Source organism: Globicephala melas, chromosome 15, assembly GCF_963455315.2.
Source record: "Globicephala melas chromosome 15, mGloMel1.2, whole genome shotgun sequence".
Taxonomy (NCBI): Eukaryota; Metazoa; Chordata; class Mammalia; order Artiodactyla; family Delphinidae; genus Globicephala; species Globicephala melas.
The window spans coordinates 670350-687190 of NC_083328.1; the positions used below are offsets into that span (position 1 = coordinate 670350).

At 55.5% G+C, this 16841-nt stretch overlaps 1 protein-coding gene across 2 annotated transcripts; it reads right to left on the reverse strand.

Annotated features, from left to right (window-relative positions):
- Nucleotides 1-719: 719 nt before the first annotated feature.
- Nucleotides 720-9566, reverse strand: ZFAND2A (zinc finger AN1-type containing 2A). Of its 2 annotated transcripts, none has more exons than XM_060285176.2 (6): nucleotides 9280-9564; nucleotides 7985-8083; nucleotides 7433-7527; nucleotides 5681-5812; nucleotides 3093-3244; nucleotides 720-1982 (listed from the first exon to the last, which is right to left on the reverse strand). In XM_060285176.2, the coding sequence occupies exons 2-6, from the start codon at nucleotides 8037-8039 to the stop codon at nucleotides 1964-1966; spliced, it is 453 nt and encodes a 150-aa protein (XP_060141159.1). In that variant the 5' UTR covers nucleotides 8040-8083; nucleotides 9280-9564; the 3' UTR covers nucleotides 720-1963. The 2 variants fall into 2 exon arrangements, with proteins under 2 accessions (XP_060141159.1, XP_060141160.1); XM_060285177.2 differs by lacking the exon at nucleotides 720-1982 and adding an exon at nucleotides 1994-2374 and having other exon boundaries at nucleotides 9280-9566.
- Nucleotides 9567-16841: the final 7275 nt, after the last annotated feature.

Consider the following 16841-nt stretch of genomic DNA (forward strand, 5'->3'; position numbering starts at 1 on the left):
AGCCAATGAAACACCTGATGAGGGTGTGGGGAAACTGATGGAGAGGAAGCTGGCATGACTTTCTGGATGGCAACTTGGCACCTTCCACCAAACTCTGAAACACGTCCCCTCCCGCACAGCAAGGCCGTCCAGGAAACCCTCTCTGAGCAGCCGGGCAGAGGAGCGATGACTCGCCCAGGTCCTGGGAGACCACGCAGCAGCAGCAGCCGTAAGGATGCCCGTGACTGCTTTCCTGACCTTTCACCCTCTGCGCCACTTCAACAGGTCCTTAAGGAAAATACTAACTTCTCAGAAAACTCTTAAATACACTTAAATCCTCCAATCACAGTTAAGAAACACGAGTGGACTCCTAAGTTGATAATTCCTGATAAAACGTGCACGTCTTTTGTCCTTTAGTTTGGATGATCAAGAATGGCGCTAAAAAGTATGACGTGAGCCCCGCCTTTTTTTTTTTTTTTTTTTGCGGTACGCGGGCCTCTCACTGCCGTGGCCTCTCCCGTTGCGGAGCACAGGCTCCGGACGCGCAGGCTCAGCAGCCATGGCTCACGGGCCCAGCCGCTCCGCGGCATGTGGGATCTTCCCGGACCGGGGCACGAACCCGCGTCCCCCACATCGGCAGGCGGACTCTCAACCACTGCGCCACCAGGGAAGGCCCCGTCTACCTACTTTTAAAATTTCTAGTACCCACAATTAAAAAACAAAACAAAACCAGGTAAAACTCACTTTAATGTTTTATTTAATCCATCATATCCAAAATACTATTTCGACCTGTAAATATTTTTAACAATGAGATATTTCACTTTTTTTTTGGCATTGACTTCCAAACCCAGTGTCTCAATTTGGACACTAACCTCACTTGAGAAAGACCTGATCTGTACTTAGATTTTATAAAATTTACAGCTGAAAAACCAGATTCACATATTCATGTTCTTGACATACTCAACACGGCTTCCTAATGACTGAATGCAGGTGACAGCTCTGCGGCTACGCTGGACGCCGGCCCCACGTGCTCCCCAGCGGCCAGTGGCCGCTGCACTGGCCCTGGACCGCAGAAAGGGCTCTGTCCACGTAGTCCCCAGACCCACAGCGTCAGGAACTCCGCTGGGGTGGGGTGGGGGGCGGTGGCACTGCTCTACCAGGCCCCGCACGATTCTGGTGCACCTGGACAACCACGGGTCCAGATCTAACGCCACCAACAGGACAGAGTGTAGAAAGAGCTGGATAACCCGCCCGTGGGATGGGAACTGAATACACCCCCCAACCACTATATATATATATATATATATATATATGTAAAACATTGTTATTGGAGTATGACTGCTTTACAATGGTGTGTTAGCTGCTGCCACACAACAAAGTGAATCAGCTATGTGTATACATATATCCCCATATCCCCTCCCTCTTGCACCTCGCTCCCACCCTCCCTATCCTACCCCTCTAGCTGGTCACAACCATTATATTTTGAGGCTATGAAACCAAACAAGGAAGAGAAACTGCTTGGATTTTTGTTAATCCGCAAGCAGTGGGATGTCTGGAGCGCATGGCTGGGTGCCCCTGGGGCTATGCCTGGGATGGCATTTCTCTTCATCCGGTTCCCTGAGGTCCCAGGAGATGACGGCGCTCCTGACAGGCCCCAAAGCCCTCGGTGTCACCCCAATGCTTGCAGTCAGAGGGTCACAGGCTGTTCTCTCAGTCAAACAGGAGCGGTGGGCTGGGGGCCACCTCTGGACAAGGACCCCTAACAGGGTAGGTGTAGTCCTGCCCCCGTGCCTGGGCTCAGATGCCACGTGAGGAAGACACAGTGAGATGCACTGTCGGTGCTTTAAGTGACAGAAGCCCCTGACCAGCTCAGCTCAGGGCAGAGCTGCTCGCGGCGGGACGTATGGAAGTGCTAGAGCATAAAAGTATCCACAAAGTGCAAATCACGGACGGAAAGAGGCCAGTTTGAACAGACACAGTCACATCAACGCTCTACTCTCCACCTGAAAGAGAAGAAAACAGCTATGTTCTTAGGTTTGTCTTGATTAACTAGAAGCGGGTGATCGTACAAAAGACATTCGCCAAACACAGTGCTTCAGAAACCAGCTACAAAGTGTTCCTCTCGTCACCCTGTGCTGGCGGGACCTGCGTGTGCACCCGGGGTTGACAAGGTCCAAGGCCGGGCGTGCGTCCGCCTCCATCCCATCCAGCTGTGACGGAGCGCGGAGCTCCAGGCGGCCAGTCATGAGCGCTGAGCACTCACCGGCGGGACGGAGAACCGCCCCGCCCGACACGAGGGCAGCAACACCGCGCCCCCGACCAGCACCTGAAGCGCCGAGCCAGCCAGCCGCCCGGCCCCTCGCGTGAAGCCCCCGACGGCCCAGGTTCCGAGTCCCTTGCTGCCGAGCACCTGCGCGGAAGGGTCAGGTCAGAGCTCAGCCAACCCCTCACCGGTGCCGAGAGCCACGCATGCAGGGACGAGGTCACCCCCCAGCCCTGCTCGGGCACAGACACCACGAGAAACGGCCGAGTGGAAGTGACAGGTGACTCGGGCTTCCATTTCTACCCACGGAAGGTGGGGGCAGACCTTTCCACCGACCCGAGGAAGGTTCTCCCTGTAAATAACCAGTGAAGGGGCAGAACTGCCTCCATCAGAAGGTGGGGTGGAGTCCGACACCCAGGACCTATTTGGAGGGAGGGTCGCTGGAGGTTAGGGGGGGTGAGCTCAGTGCGCTGACCCCACAGACCAGTGTCCTCATGCAAAGGGGACGCTTGGACAGCACCGTGCACAGGGAGAACGCCACAGGAAGGTGAAAGGCCAGGGTGACGCGTCCACAAGCCAGAGAACCCCGAGCCTACGGGAAGCACCCTCGCGAGGGGGAGGCCGGGGGAGACCCTCCCCACGGCCCCGCGCGGTGAGCAGGCATTTCTGGCTCCAGAACTGCAGTGCCAGCAAACAACGACTAGAATCCGGCTTCGATTTGGAATCCGCTTTTAATTAAGATCACATTCACCCAAACCCCTACAGCGAATGGTCAACACCAAGAGCTGAGCGTGCAGCACGGGTCCAGGTTGTCCCAACGCCATGCAGGCCGAGCCGGGCCTCTCCTCACCCCGCCGTGCTGGCAGCGGGGCGTCCGCGGGTGCAGCCGTGGTCCTGAGGGTGTCTGTGCTGAATGCAGAAGCTGCCGCGACACTCGGCGCAAGCCACTCGCAGCATCTCTTTCCGCCTGCAGCCCTCTTTTGAGCAGCGGTACGTGAAAATCTGAGAAAGTACAAGTTGCTTCAATGTTCCAGCAGCCTCACCGAGCAATCATTCGACAAGCCCCGCCCCCCCATAAGACCATCGGCATTTAAACTAGAAACGGTCCTTAGCTAAACAGAATGAAGGCACCGGGGTTTCACTGAGATGTCTTTCTGTCAGGTAAACAAGGAAATACTAGTTTAGGAGACAGAAAAGTTTTAACAAGTGGTAAATACAAAAGCGGCATTTTAAGTTGGGGTCTCATGTGAGATGCTTGGGGGGGTACTGCAGGAAAAGAACAAGACGGGGGGCAGGGGACGGGGACACGGGAGGGAAGGAGGCCAGGCCCGAGGCGTGGCGCACAGCCCTAGGGGGAGCTGGCGCAGGCTGTGTCCCGTCAGGGGCAGGGGAGCTGGCACAGCCGTTAGTTACTGCGGGGTCTTTGCGGTGATATAAACTCCCGGGCACTTCCGACTCTGTGTGGGTGACGGTGTCAGGGAGGAGGGGTCCGGCAGCCGGGGGGCAGCCCTCTGGCCAAGAAGGGCGAGTGACCCGGGTGCGTGGAAACAGTGCAGGTGCCAGTGGGGCCCGGAAGACGAGGAGGGGCAGCGCGCGGTGGGGAAGTGAGGGTGGAGCCAGGAGGGAGGAGGGCCTGGTCACCGAAGCTTCCGGAAGGCTGGGAGGCATGGCAAACACGAGCAGCAGCAACGGGCTGGAGGAGACGGGCCAGGAAGGGGTCGGGGGGGGGGGGCTCCAATCAGAGGGTCTGGGCTGGAAGCTCAGGGACAGACTTCACCCTCTCCTGTTCCAGGTTATTTGTCATAATTGCATTTGTTCTGTATTTAGTGTAACATACAGAAACCGTGAGGTAAGGTGGTCAGAAGCCAGTGCCCTGGAGATAAGCTCTAAAGGCCAAGACAGCAGGGGGCAGCGCAGCCCGCATCCTAGGGAAACCACCCAAATAAACCCGGAGGCCCCAGGGAGCGTGCAGTGCTGGGCTGGGCCTGGGGACGCATGCAGGGCTCCGAGAGTCTCCAGTCCGAGGAGTGGACCAGCTGCCACGGGCCATGTCCAACCCGAGTCTCCTTAGACTCTAGTTGAGGATGGAGAAGTGACCACAGGTGGCGGCTCCGATTCCGCCTGAAGTTCTATAAAAGTGACCACAAAGAGATGTTCTGAAAAAGGATGGATGAACCCCAAAGGGCAAAAGATAAAAAGAAAACAGCCACAAGATTTTAATTTTTTTTTTGCCTGTGCCACGCGGCATGCGGGATCTTAGTTCCCTGACCAGGGGATAGAGCCCCCTGCAGTGGACGTGCAGAGTCTTAACCACTGGACCGCCAGGGAAGCCCAAAACAGCCACAAGATTTTAGAAAAAGCACGTGGACGAGCAGTGACGGACTCAGCAGACATGAAAAAGCTGAACTATGAGCCGGCAGGGAGGGTCAAGAAGCAGCGTATGTGTGACACAGAATCCCCGAAGGCTCAGAAATCGACAGCAGCAGCGGCAGCGCGGGTGACGCGGGGCCCGGGAGGAGGCCGCGCGTCTGGGAGGACCCCCGCCCACACGGCAGAGCCGCCCTGTCCCCGGCGCGCGCGCGGTCAGCTGCGGACCTGGCGCGTGGGGACGACTGACCACGACGTAGGAAAGACCACCTGTACGTGGGTCACACAGAGAAGAGGGAACTTGAGGGGAAAAAGGAGGCCGGCCCGGGAGGTCCAGCCCCACAGAGCGGGAGTCCAGAGGAGACGGCGACAGGGTCAGCCAGGGGGAAGCTGCCACACCCGGGGACAAGGAGGACAGCCGGCCCCTTGCGGGAACTCCCTGAGCAGCAGCAGAAGCGGGAAAACCCCCGACGCCAGCGAACGCCCAGGCGAGCCGCAGCGAGGGCGCCGCAGCGAGGGTGCCGGAGCCCAGCGGCCGGCGCACCGCGGGGACCGGGCGTCACCCAGCACTACAGGGTGAACGAGACAAACGCGAGCTGGATTTCAATGCTCTGCTTCAGTACATGGTACCGCGTATTTAAGGAGAGGCAGGTGGCCGCTCCTTCCACCACAGCCGACTCCAAACGGACAGACGCGGGACTTCAGGACGAGCACCAAGACGACCAGAGCAGGAACGCCCATGTTTGATTTTACATCGCTGACATTTCCCAGGCGGAGCTTGGGAAAAACCACACACTAACAGAAGGATTCTAGAAAACCACATTAACTTTCCATCTTGGGAGGAATTCCTGTAACGAAAGCAAACCCTAACATAGGCCCTAATATTCAGGAAATATGCTCATACGACTGTAAAAACCCACGCTGTCCACAAGCCAGGAGAACACCGATCAACTGTTTGGGTTTTACGCTGTGCAGAAACTATTAAAACTACTTAGCCTCGCTGGATAGCTGACCCTCCTTCCCCTGAGGAGAAACCAGCCCCCAGACGGCTGGCACAGACTCTGTCCTCACCTCCTCTTTCTTCTTCCCGGGGTGGCGCTTACAAGCTCCATCCATGTGCTCACCGACCACCACGTCTGGGACCTCTCCCGTTTTTACTGGGATGGGGCTGTTACAAAGTGGGCACACTGGCACCTGAACATCCTAAAAATAACAAATACAAGATGATATTCCAGATTCAGACAATCAAACCTCACACACACACACAAAGGCACAGTGGAACAGCACACTGAAAAGCAAACAGAGTACAAACACTGACATCTGCCCCCCACGAGAGGAGAGTGTGGTTGGCACAGGGGATCGGCAGCAAGGCATCCCTAGGGCTTGCAGACAGTTGCCTGAAGTGGAACCCAGGAGAACTGAAGAAACAGACTATTAACCACCCGCAGAAATGACCCTGAGACAGAGGTCAAGTGCAGCCCAGGAAGGCAGCTGGTGAACCGATCCAGAAGGACAGTCTCAGGGCGGCAGGGCTATCTGTCCAGCACCATGTAGTGAGCAGTGAAGCTGCCCAAACACCTCGAGGGTGGGGCTGCCAGGAAGAAACACCAGCCGTGAAGAGCCTCAGCTCCTTCGCCTGCCAACGGCCTCCCCGATGCTCCTTGTAGCTTCCGCCGCGGCCACGCAGGCAGACTAGCTCATCAGTCAAGGGCGCACGTGGCCAGGCTGAGCTCTCAGGCTCAGAACCACCACCAAGCCCAGCACTGGGGGGCTCTGGAGGGAATGCCCAGCATGGTTAAAATCCCTCTGGGCCAGGGCAGGAGCTGAGCTGATTTAGCTCAAGAACACTGAAGTGACATGTGGACGAGTAACAGGTAATCACAGAATCGCGATGCCAGCTGTCTGGGAACTGAGCTGGAAAGCCACCCAGGGGTGCTCCTGCAGCTGGCAAGTTGGCCAAGTTAAGAAATAAAGCATCATTCAGTCACCTCTAGGCAGACTCTCCCTATCCAGGGACACAGGAAGGTCAAGGCAACAGACCAGGTAGTTTGACCCGGTCATCGGTGCCGGGTGAACATGAGTCACCCTCCCCCGCCCCCATGAATCAGCAAAGGGCCAGACCCCAGCCGACACTGGTCAAAGGGTGTCGCACTGTCACCCGCACTTCTAACTGCCACCCTGGGGAAGCAGCAGAGTGCTGACTGAAGAGCTCACGAAAATGCTCCCTGAAGCACCCAAAACAAAGTGAGTTCAGGCTGGGACCACCTGAAAAGTCAGTAACCAATGTCTTAAACCTCTGGACTTAGGCAAGTCTGTTTCCTTGCAGCCACCCTCCAGCTTCCACCATGAACTGTCTGGATCACCCAGGGAGGATGCCAAGGCTGCAAAGTTGCCCAGACAAGCAAGCATTTACAATTCTGCCCAGACCAGAGCTCCCATCAAGCGCTGCGCTGCGTTTCTTGTGCCCCATGAAGACAGAGCTGTTTCTCCTTGTGTGTTGAATAAAAGGAACTAAGCGTTTTAACATGTAAAGTAAGCTCTGTAGGTTTAGGTACAACAATTTCATTCCAGGAAAATAATCTGTTGCTTTAGAGCTGTGCCGTCCAGAGCCTTCTGCAACGATGGAGAAGCTCCACAGCTGCTCTGTCCACACACGGCTCCCGGAAACCTGAAACGTGGCTGGCGTCGCTGAGAAACAGGACTTTTAGGATTTATTTAATTTTAATTAAGTTTTCTCTACATGTGGCTAGTGTCCACTATCTCGGGCAGCGCAGTTTTGGAGAGTGAGGATGAGAATCTTTAGAATGAAGTATGACCAATTACCTTCTTGAATGCAAAGGGACATTTATGTGCAGCACAGGTAAAGTGATCTTTACAGAAATCTTGTTTACATGCATCACATTCTAACGGAAGAAAATCTAAAAAAAAAAAGAACAAAAACACACAAAAAACAGTAAAGTGTTTGAAAGACTAGAACAGAAGAATCATAGATCGTATTAAACAGGTATTTACCTTTGCTGAGTTCATATTATGCCTATCAAATACATCCTCGAGGTACCACATGAGAAAAAAATTGGGGGCCATGAATTTGACAATGCCAGCAACACTGCAGAACCGGCATAGCTATCCTTTCCAAAGAGACCCCACCTCACGGGTACCACGTATTCAAGCAGAGCATTTAAATCCACTCCGTGCTGGCAGCCAGCCTTGTACCTAGCTGTACAGAACCAAAAACTCAGGCCAGCATCTCATTACTGAAAAGCCGGAAAGGCCAAGGCCCAGAGAACAACAGCTAATGAAGACAGTGGCCAGTGCTTCTCCCACATAGATGACAAGACACCCATTTCCTGTTAACGTTCTCCTAGAAGTGCTTACCTAGCTGATTGCAGGTTTTTTCTGAACAATGCTTCCCCAAATCAGGGAACTCCATTATGAGAAAATGTCCAAAACACAGATGACAGAGTGAAATGTAACCTGCAAGAATTAGAAATAATTAGGAGGAAAGCAAGGATGGTCCGAATTTCAGTCACCAGGGTTAATATTGCACAGCTGATATAAGTAAACACGCAGGGAGCATCAAATGCCCAAGTCATCTGGGCTCCTGCAGGGGCCTAAGTGTCACAAATTCTTGTCTTTCAGCAAACAGAAAATGGGACTTTTAGCGTAAGTAGAAAAGCTCCTTCAGAATCAAACCCCTTCGCAGACAGATTGTTTTTCAGTTCTTTTAATTCCTAGTTTATCAAGCTCAACCCGAATTTAAGTTTTCATTAATCCATATTTTGACCCATATTGACAGGGACGTCCCATATTCAACTACACAGCTACTAGGGAAAGTTACAGCCTCGGTGAACTTTAAATCGCAATTTCATCTACTGAATATACTCGACAAACAAAACTCTGTTACCAGGTGCTAAGTCACATTACTTAACTACACTCGACTCAGTCCCCTGTTGCTGTCTTTAACTCCCTTATGCATTGAGTTTTACTCAGAATTTATTCCTTAATGACAATCAACCTGGAGTTGACCAGGGGAAGGGGAAGTCGTCAACTCACCAGTGGAAAACAGGTGGACAAACGGTGATGCCACTGCACCTGAGAGAAAACTGAAGCCCACGGCACGCCTCACAGGGGCCCCTCCGTGATCTGGCACCCACCAAACCTCTCAAAACTCTTGTCCCTCCCAGAATTCACGTCCCCGGGGCCTCTTCCGGACCTGCCCATCAGCTCTCCCGCTGCCGGGAGGCCTGGGATACTCCGGCCACAGCTGACACCCGCTCATGCCCTCAGGGCCCGGTTTAAAGCGTCACTCGGGGTCTTTCCTAACACCCTCACCTGGCCCCACCCAAATCGCGCTTCCTCTACTCTGTAATTCCTTTCCCAGGACCCGCTCGCTCGGCTTCCCACTGCAGCTTCGTTCCCTACTCTCGGCTCCGCGAAGCGCAGGGCCCAGGTCGGATCTGCCCATCCTGGATCAGCAACACCCAGCGGACGTTCGGGAATCAATCGATCGAGGACCGACGGGAAGCCGAACTCAACCCCGACGTGGTCGCGCTCTCGGCGCCGCAGCCGCGGTGTGAGAGCCCCGTTCTGCTAGGACACTGACGCCCTGCGAGTCCGAGGTTCGCGGCCCCGTCCGACCCCCGCCCGGCACCCCCAGGCCGACCCCGTACCTGGCCCTCGTCTGAGGCCTGCGCAGCCGCAGAGGGGAGCGGAAGGTGGCAGAGACCAAGAGCTGTCTTCCTGTCCGCGGTCAGCCGCGGGGGACAAGGCCAAAGGGACGAGGAAAACAGGATCCGAGCGACGGCCGAGGCCGGTCCGAGTCCGCGGGAGAGCCCAGCATCGCGCCGCCAGCACCTCCCGGCCATTTATTCGTAGCCGCCGGGTCAGAGAGCCACCGCCCTCCGGGCGTCCCCGGCGCGCCCCCGACGACGTCTCCGCCGAGCCGACCAATCGCGCCCTCCGCGGCCAGGCGTTCCCGGCGCGCCCCTAGACGTCACCGCTAGGCCGACCAATCGCGCCCTCCGCGGCTCCGTCGGCCCGCCCACTCCTCGCCTCTTCTCGAACTGTCCGGCGGCTTCTCGGGCTGAGGAGTCAGGGTGAGGCAGCTCTGCGCAGGCGCACTGGGCCGGCACCCGGAGCGGGGCGCTGAGTCAGGGCGGGCTGGGCCGGGGTGCGGGGGGAGGATACCCCGCGCTGGGCGCCACGGAGGCTGGGGGCGCGGGCGGCCGGTACCCGGCGCGAGGCTCCGCTGGAAGTGCGTCCAGCCGGCTCACGCACACAGGCACTGATTTTGCAGTTACAGATGAACTCTAGCGGGTGGGCAAGTTCACAGATGTGGAAACCACAGCCATGAAGGATCGACCGTGTGTGTGTACGTGTATGTGCGCATTTTCCTTACCCTTGTTCTGGACCACGTGAGAGCGTGGTGTGGACATGATGCCCCATCACCTCCCCCCCCCCGCCCCCAATACTCCCTACGTGACCACTCCAGCCACCCAGCACGGAAATCGGTGGTGACACTATGTTAAGATCCGACCCGCAGACCCCATTTAGGTTTCTGCCAACCGTGTCGTCGATGTCTCTTTCCTCTGTGCTCCAGGAGCCCGTCACCAGTTACCCGTTCAGTGTCTTCCTGTCCCCGACAGTTTTTTATTAAAGATCACAGACTTTCATTCATATAACGTGACCCTCAGGCAGTGTACATCCACGTTTCCTCAGGAGCAGACTCGGGTCATACTTTCTTGGTGGTTACATCACAGAAATGGTACTGCGCGCATCGCCGGCACAGGATTGCAACCGCTCCTAGCGTGGGTGACGTTAATCTTGACGACATCGTCATCCCGTTGTTTGCTACGTTTCTCCACTTTTTCATTTGTGAATTAATTAGTATCTCGTAGGGAGCGATTCCGAGATTCCACCATTGTTATTCTTCGTGAACCTCTGACAACCTTGACTCCGTCAGTCGCTTCTGCCTGGATCCCTATGACCATTGCCAAACAGTGCTTTTGAAAATTGCCATCATTTCCTCTACATTTATTAGTTGGCGTTCCGCTATAAGGGAATGATTTGCCTTCTCCATTTATTTTTTAACCCTGACTTTATAACCCGAAGAACCAGAATTCACACCCAGCATCAGGGAAGGTCAGGAGAAGGTGTGAGAGCGGACACCCCGGGGGTGTCACAGGCGAGCACTTGGCCCACCTCTGCTGTTCCTGATGCAGCCAAGGTGACACCAGACTGTCGTGAGAGCAAAAGACCATCAGTCAGAATTTTTAAATGCAGTGTTTTTGTCATTAACTGAACATCTGCCTTCATACAAAGAGAGATGCCCAAAGCGTTAAGTTAGGTGACCACCATCCGCCTAAGTAATTTACCACATCACGATGAAGGGGAGCAAGGACCTTGTACCACTGTGACCCGGGGGTGGGAGGGGAGGCGGACCTCGGAGCCTTAGTTAGCAAACCGCAGGACGCTCTACTTGGGAGAAGAGGCCAGAGTGCGTGTCCAGACACGTGATTCTCTGTCAGGAGACCACAATGCCCTTCGCCGACAGCTCACTGTTGTGGTCCCTGTTCTACCTGCAAGGAGACGGAGGCACAGAGGTGACAAGGGACACGCCCAAGAGGAGCCAGGATTCAGACCCCACCCCAAGTCCACATTCCTCTCTGCTACCTTCACCAGCCAGGGGTGGAGACGGAGACGCAGCCAGGTGCCAGGTCATAGGACCCAGAGCGTCATGAAAAGATTCGGGGCTTTGAGTGCAAAGGGGTATTGCCGAAAAGCTTGAAGCATGGCCTTGAGGGGTGGGCAGGCGACAATATGTATGAAGTACACATACTCTACACAGCTGAACGAAAAATAATTGCAACTTTCTCAGTTTTCTAAAACTGAGCTCCACTTTCCTTTGGAGCCCCAGACGCCTGCCGCCGGCAGACACGGGCCCTGTCCCGTCACCAGTCTGTTCAGATCCGGTTCCTTTGGTGACCTTGGTCACTGTCCAGCTCAAACCGCAGTCATTTCAAGCCTTCCTCCTACAATCCCTCGTTCCCGTCTCCTTCCGTGGCGCCGGGGCTCGGACGTGCGCATATAACCCCGTGGCAGTGAAGGGTGGAGGCTCTGGCCTCTGCAGGTGATGCCCTGTCCACAGCCTTTGGTCAGGGGCTGGCACCTGCTGCCGGTGTCAGGACTTCCATCGTGACCTCTGATCCCAAGCTCATCACGTGCACGGTCCTGACCCCCGGTCTCAGGTCCAGTGACCCTGTCCACCCTCCACGCCAGGGCACGCGGGGCTGGGGACTCCTCTAGCTTGTGTGTGGGGACTGTGGCTCTGGGGCACCAGCTGAGGTGCTCTCCCTGCCTGGCTGCACCCCAGGCATCACCCACTGCACCCTCCCTGTGCTGGCACAGAGAAGGTGTGTGCCTCTCCCAGAGGTACAGGTGGGAGCCCCACGCCTTCAGAGCACCCCGTCCAAGCCCAGGTTGTTTATCATTGCAAGTCCCACATCTGAGGGCTGCAGGATGAGCCGGGGTCCGTTTCCAGGGACCCAGGCAGCACGACAAGCTTGGCGTCTTCCTTTCAAAGCCCGTCAGATCTCTCCCCAGCCCTGCAAGTAACGTTCTCCTTATGCTGCGGGGCGTTTCTCTCACATCATCGCCTTGGGTTTCTTGCTCTAAGGGTGAATCTCACAAACTTTGGTTCATGGTTCCCTTTCCTCTCTCTTGAAAGCCTTGCTTCTAAGACTAAGGCTTGCTATGAGCTCTTAAAAGTTTAGGTTTAAAACTCAAGTCTGAGCAACGACTTCTTTGGTCTAGATGGACCCTTCCGTGCAGCCATGAGTGTCACTGCAGGGCCTAGCCTTTTTTGTGTTTTTTAAATTTATTTATTTATTTGGTTGCACTGGGTCTTTAGTTGCGGCTCGTGGGCTCCTTAGTTGTGGCGTGCGAACTCTTAGTTGCAGCATGCATGTGGGATCTAGTTCCCTGACCAGGGATTGAACCCAAGCCCCCTGCATTGGGAGCATGTAGTCTTAACCACTGAGCCACCAGGGAAGTCCCAGGGCCTAGTCTTGATGGAGAAGAGAAAACACATTGACATTATACTGGCTGCACACACTATACTTTAAAACGTGTTCATCCACAGTTTGTGGCAGACAGGCAGATGGGGGAGAGGCCGGAGCAGAAGCTGGGCAAGCAGGTAAGAGGCTGTGGCTGCAGTCCAGGGGACAGAGAGGACAGTCACCATGGAAACCATGGAAACACAGAAGCCTTACCCACCTTCACTGCTCCCCTTGTAGGCAGGGGATCAGCGTGTGGTCCAGGGAGAGGGGCTTCTGGGAAAAGATTTCCTTCCTAATAAAAGAGAGACGTCCATTAGGACATAGGCCTCTTCTAGAAGAATCTTTTGTGTTGCTTGAAAACAGTGGCCTCTCGTTAACACGAAGGGCAAAGCTTAAGGATCTAGTCAAACAGAGACAGCGGCGCAGAAAGTGGAGAGAACCTGGGCGGTTGATTACATCGTTGCGCTGACCATCAATTTCCCCGCCTCTGGGCTTCTTGTAACCTGAGACAATTTTTTTTTGTAGCCAAAGCATTCTTACTGACACTTGGGAAAAAATGTTTCAATTTAAGATGTATCGGTATCTGCTATGGGACAAAAGGGGAGAGTTGGCAAATAAGCACATGGATACACGAGTGGAAGTCGGAGAAGAGGTCTGGCCTGGAGAAACAACGTTGGAAATCGACAGCATAAAGATGGCAATTAAATCCATAAGTGCCGAGATCGCCCTGGGAAAGGACACCCGTGGAGGAGGAGAGGGTCCGCCTTAGCAAAATGCAGCGTTTAGAGATCGGAGAGAGACGCGCAGGCCTAGCTGACCGGGAACGAGAGGAAGGCCTCGGGGAAGCCGAGGGAGGAGAGAGAGGCTGGGAGGGAGCATGCCTCCTGCTGCTGGGGGACAGAGGGAAGCCTGCGTGTCTGTGTTTTGTGACAGGTCGGTCACATGTTGGTCACTCTTGCCTTTAGAGCGGCCCCAGAGGTAGGGGCACGAGGCAGGCTGAAGCGGGGTGAGGAGCAGAGGGGACAGAATGGTGTCTGTGGTAAGGAAGCGGGGTACAGGCAGGAGAAGCCATTGTGACTGAAGAAAGGATGAAACCTGTTCCCTGCCTGCCTGCGTGTCCAGCTGCTTAAACAGGCGACTCTCCGCTGCCCGTTTCCCCCAGGACTCTCTCTCCTCGGCCTGGACACAGTCAATAGTACCCTTACGTTTATAATTCATATCCTCAACAAATATTTATTGGGTGCCTGCTCTGTGCACAGCACCCTGTTTGGCCTCAGGAAAATATAAGAACGATTCAGCTGGGTCCCTGTCTCTTCCCATGAGCTTACAGTCTCAATCTTGGAGGAAAAGAAGACGCCCCTCCTGAAACAATGGGGCGTTAAGTCTAAACACCGTGTTTGCGAGCTTGCAGGCCACAGGCAGTCATCACTGGGACTCAGGGTGACCAGCCGCAGGGCGAGCCTGGAAGAGTGAGGCCAGGTGTCTAGGAAGGGCTCCTGCCGGCCCTCGGAGGTGGGGTGGTGGGCTGGGGAGGGGAGGGCTGCCCAAGCCAGAGCCGTGTCAGCAGGACTCCTGACTGCGGGTGACGGGAACCCCCTCAAAAGACTTTCCCCAAAGGGGAGTCTACAGGCTCCTGGCCTCGAGATGTGCTCGGATCCAGGAACTCAGATGGGGCCCTGGACGCCCTCGCCTCCGAAAGCCCCTCCACTCTCTGTGGTGGGGACGGAGCTGCCAGCAGGGTGAGCCACTGTCTCCCAGCATCCGTGCCAGAGTCCTAGGGTGCACGCTGACGTGCTTTCATGGGTCACGTGTGAGGTGGCAACACGTGATGCTGAGACGCTTTTAAGAGTGAAAATGGGGCGCTGTTGGTGATTCCGCTGGGACAACAGGCACACCCAGGGACTCTGCTAGGAAAACTAGAAGACGAAGTGTCCTGTATCACATGTAATTGACGTGGCCACTGCCGCCCCTGGCAGACACCCCACCAGAATCACACACAGTGGGGAGGGACCTTCCTCCAGCGTAATGGTGCCGATAACAGATGAAGGATGGGCCAGGAGGCTGGGATCGTGAAGTGAACGCGTCCACCATTCACAGAGAGGTGGCGATTCAGGGAGAGGGCAGCTCAGTGCTTGACGTGGAGCTAAGCGGACACAGACAGAGACACCTGAGCCCCACCTGACGGGGGAGAAAGGCAGGACGTGGTCCAGGAGATCGATAGGTGAGACCGATGCTCGGGAGACAAGGCTGGGGCTGAGGTGCAGGACGTTTCGAGAGGCTCAGAGGGGAGCTCAGGTCTGTTAGTTCGTCCTGAGCCGTTGCGGGTACTAGTGCAGAGGAGGTGGAAGGAAAGGGGTCTATTCTCAGCAGAACTTCCTGGCTGATGGGCAAGGAGGACGGAAGGAGGAGGGCGCCCCGAGTTTCAGGCTTCGGGAAGCAGAGGAGCCGGCAGGAACAGGGAGGTGACCGAGGGTAGCAGTTTGCAGACGAGATAAGTCTGCTTCAGGTCACCCTGATCTGTGGAGAAGTTGTATGAATAGAGAGAACACGGAATTAGAGTTGGAATCTGACTTGAAGCCAAGACAATGGATAAAGTCTCCAGAAAAGAGAGTGAGAAATGGCCGGAGTTGAGTGTGAGGCGAGTGGCAGACAGGCCACGGGAGGGAGAGGAAACAGAAAGAAGCCGTGGGAGATTCGGGGGGAGGGGAGGGGACCGAGCGCCAAACGCTTGGCTGAAATCCAGGGGGACTGGAGCTCCTTCCAGGCGTTTGGCCAGAAGGACATCGATGACCTTTGGGAAAGTCATTCCTTGCACTGGTGCAGCTCTCGGGACAGGCTGGGTCACACTGGAACAGACGTCACTGAAAACATCAAGGCTTATGTCTCGCTCAGGCTCCGCGTCCTCAGTGTTCAGACAGGCTCTGCTCCACGCCGCCCTCACCCCGGGAGGATGGAGCCGTCGCTGTCGGAAGCCCCATCGCTAGCTGCTTCGGCAGAAAGGAAGCCACGGCGCTGGGGCCTCACGCTGGCCATCAGGTCCTCCTGCAGGCGAGCCTCCCAACTCAGTGGCCCCAGCCAACCGCAGGGGCCAGGCGTGCAGGCCCCCACGCACCTGGGGCAGGAACGCAAATAGCTGTTGAGAGGAAACGACCCGCCAGAAAGTAGCGGAGGTGGAGGCCAGGCTGCGGGGGTGGGGTGGGGTGGGGTGGGGTGGGGTGGCGCCTGCTCTCTCAGAGACACTTTTTTTTTTTTTTAATATTTATTTGTTTTGGCTGCACTGGGTCTTAGCTGCGGCACATGGGATCTTCGCTGCAGCATGCGGGCTCTTAGTTGTGGCATGTGGGATCTAGCTCCCCGACCAGGGATCGAAGCCAGGCCCCCTGCATTGGGAGCAGGGAGCCTTACCCACTGGACCACCAGGGAAGTCCCTTCGACACTATTCCTGAGGTCAGACCACAAGCCTCCTGTGCCCTTTAACCCCTTGCAGGTGACGCTTACGCACCTCGCTGTGGTAACCAGGTGCCGTCAGGTGGCAAAACCAGGGAGAGACGCTCTGATGATTTAGGACTTTCCCATAAGGCCTCGAGGAAGGTCTCGGCACGGGCTCCCCGGGAAGGAAGGTGTCTCTGAAATTCTGAGTAGCCACATATGCGTCTGCGTGTTATGGCCTCATAACGGATGTAGTGATGATGACCCGAAGGAGGCCGGTTCTCCTACTGGAGCCTGTCCTGGGAGCCCTGGTTTCCTAGTGAACAATGCGTGCTTTGGGGGCTGGGGGCATGCTACCCCTGCAGCTCTGGGCTGTGGCCTCGGACAGTGGAGATGCTCTGACCTCTCCCTGACATCCTCCTAGGAAACCTGAGCGTCTCGGGGAGATCGCTACGTGGATAGAATTGCCAACAGAAGCCAACCTCTGCACCCCCTAGACTCGGTGCGGAGCACCAATATTTCATAGACACAGTCAGCTAGACCGAGAATTTAATTCTGGAAAGTGATTGTATGATAAACTGCAGGAGATGCAGCACATGATTTGCCTCACGACACGTTTTTAAGAAAGCGGAAGCCCCGTGGAATAAAAATAAACTCGTTCAGGCTCCCAAGAGAGCAGGAAGCAGCTGAATGCAGCAGAGGTGACCCAATGTTTTCTTTTTCTAACTCTTAATTTTGTGATGTGA

What these genes read in the sequence shown, in the direction of transcription:
- ZFAND2A (XM_060285177.2), bottom strand. Translation starts at nt 8,039, where the DNA reads ATGGAGTTCCCTGATTTGGGGAAGCATTGTTCAGAAAAAACCTGCAAT. An exon ending in AAAAACCTGCAATCAGCTAG is followed by an intron (nt 7,528 to 7,984) that starts GTAAGCACTTCT and finishes TTTTTTTTTTAG; the next exon opens with ATTTTCTTCCGTTAGAATGT. An exon ending in CCCGCTGCCAGCACGGCGGG is followed by an intron (nt 2,375 to 3,092) that starts GTGAGGAGAGGC and finishes CTCGGCAGCAAG; the next exon opens with GGACTCGGAACCTGGGCCGT.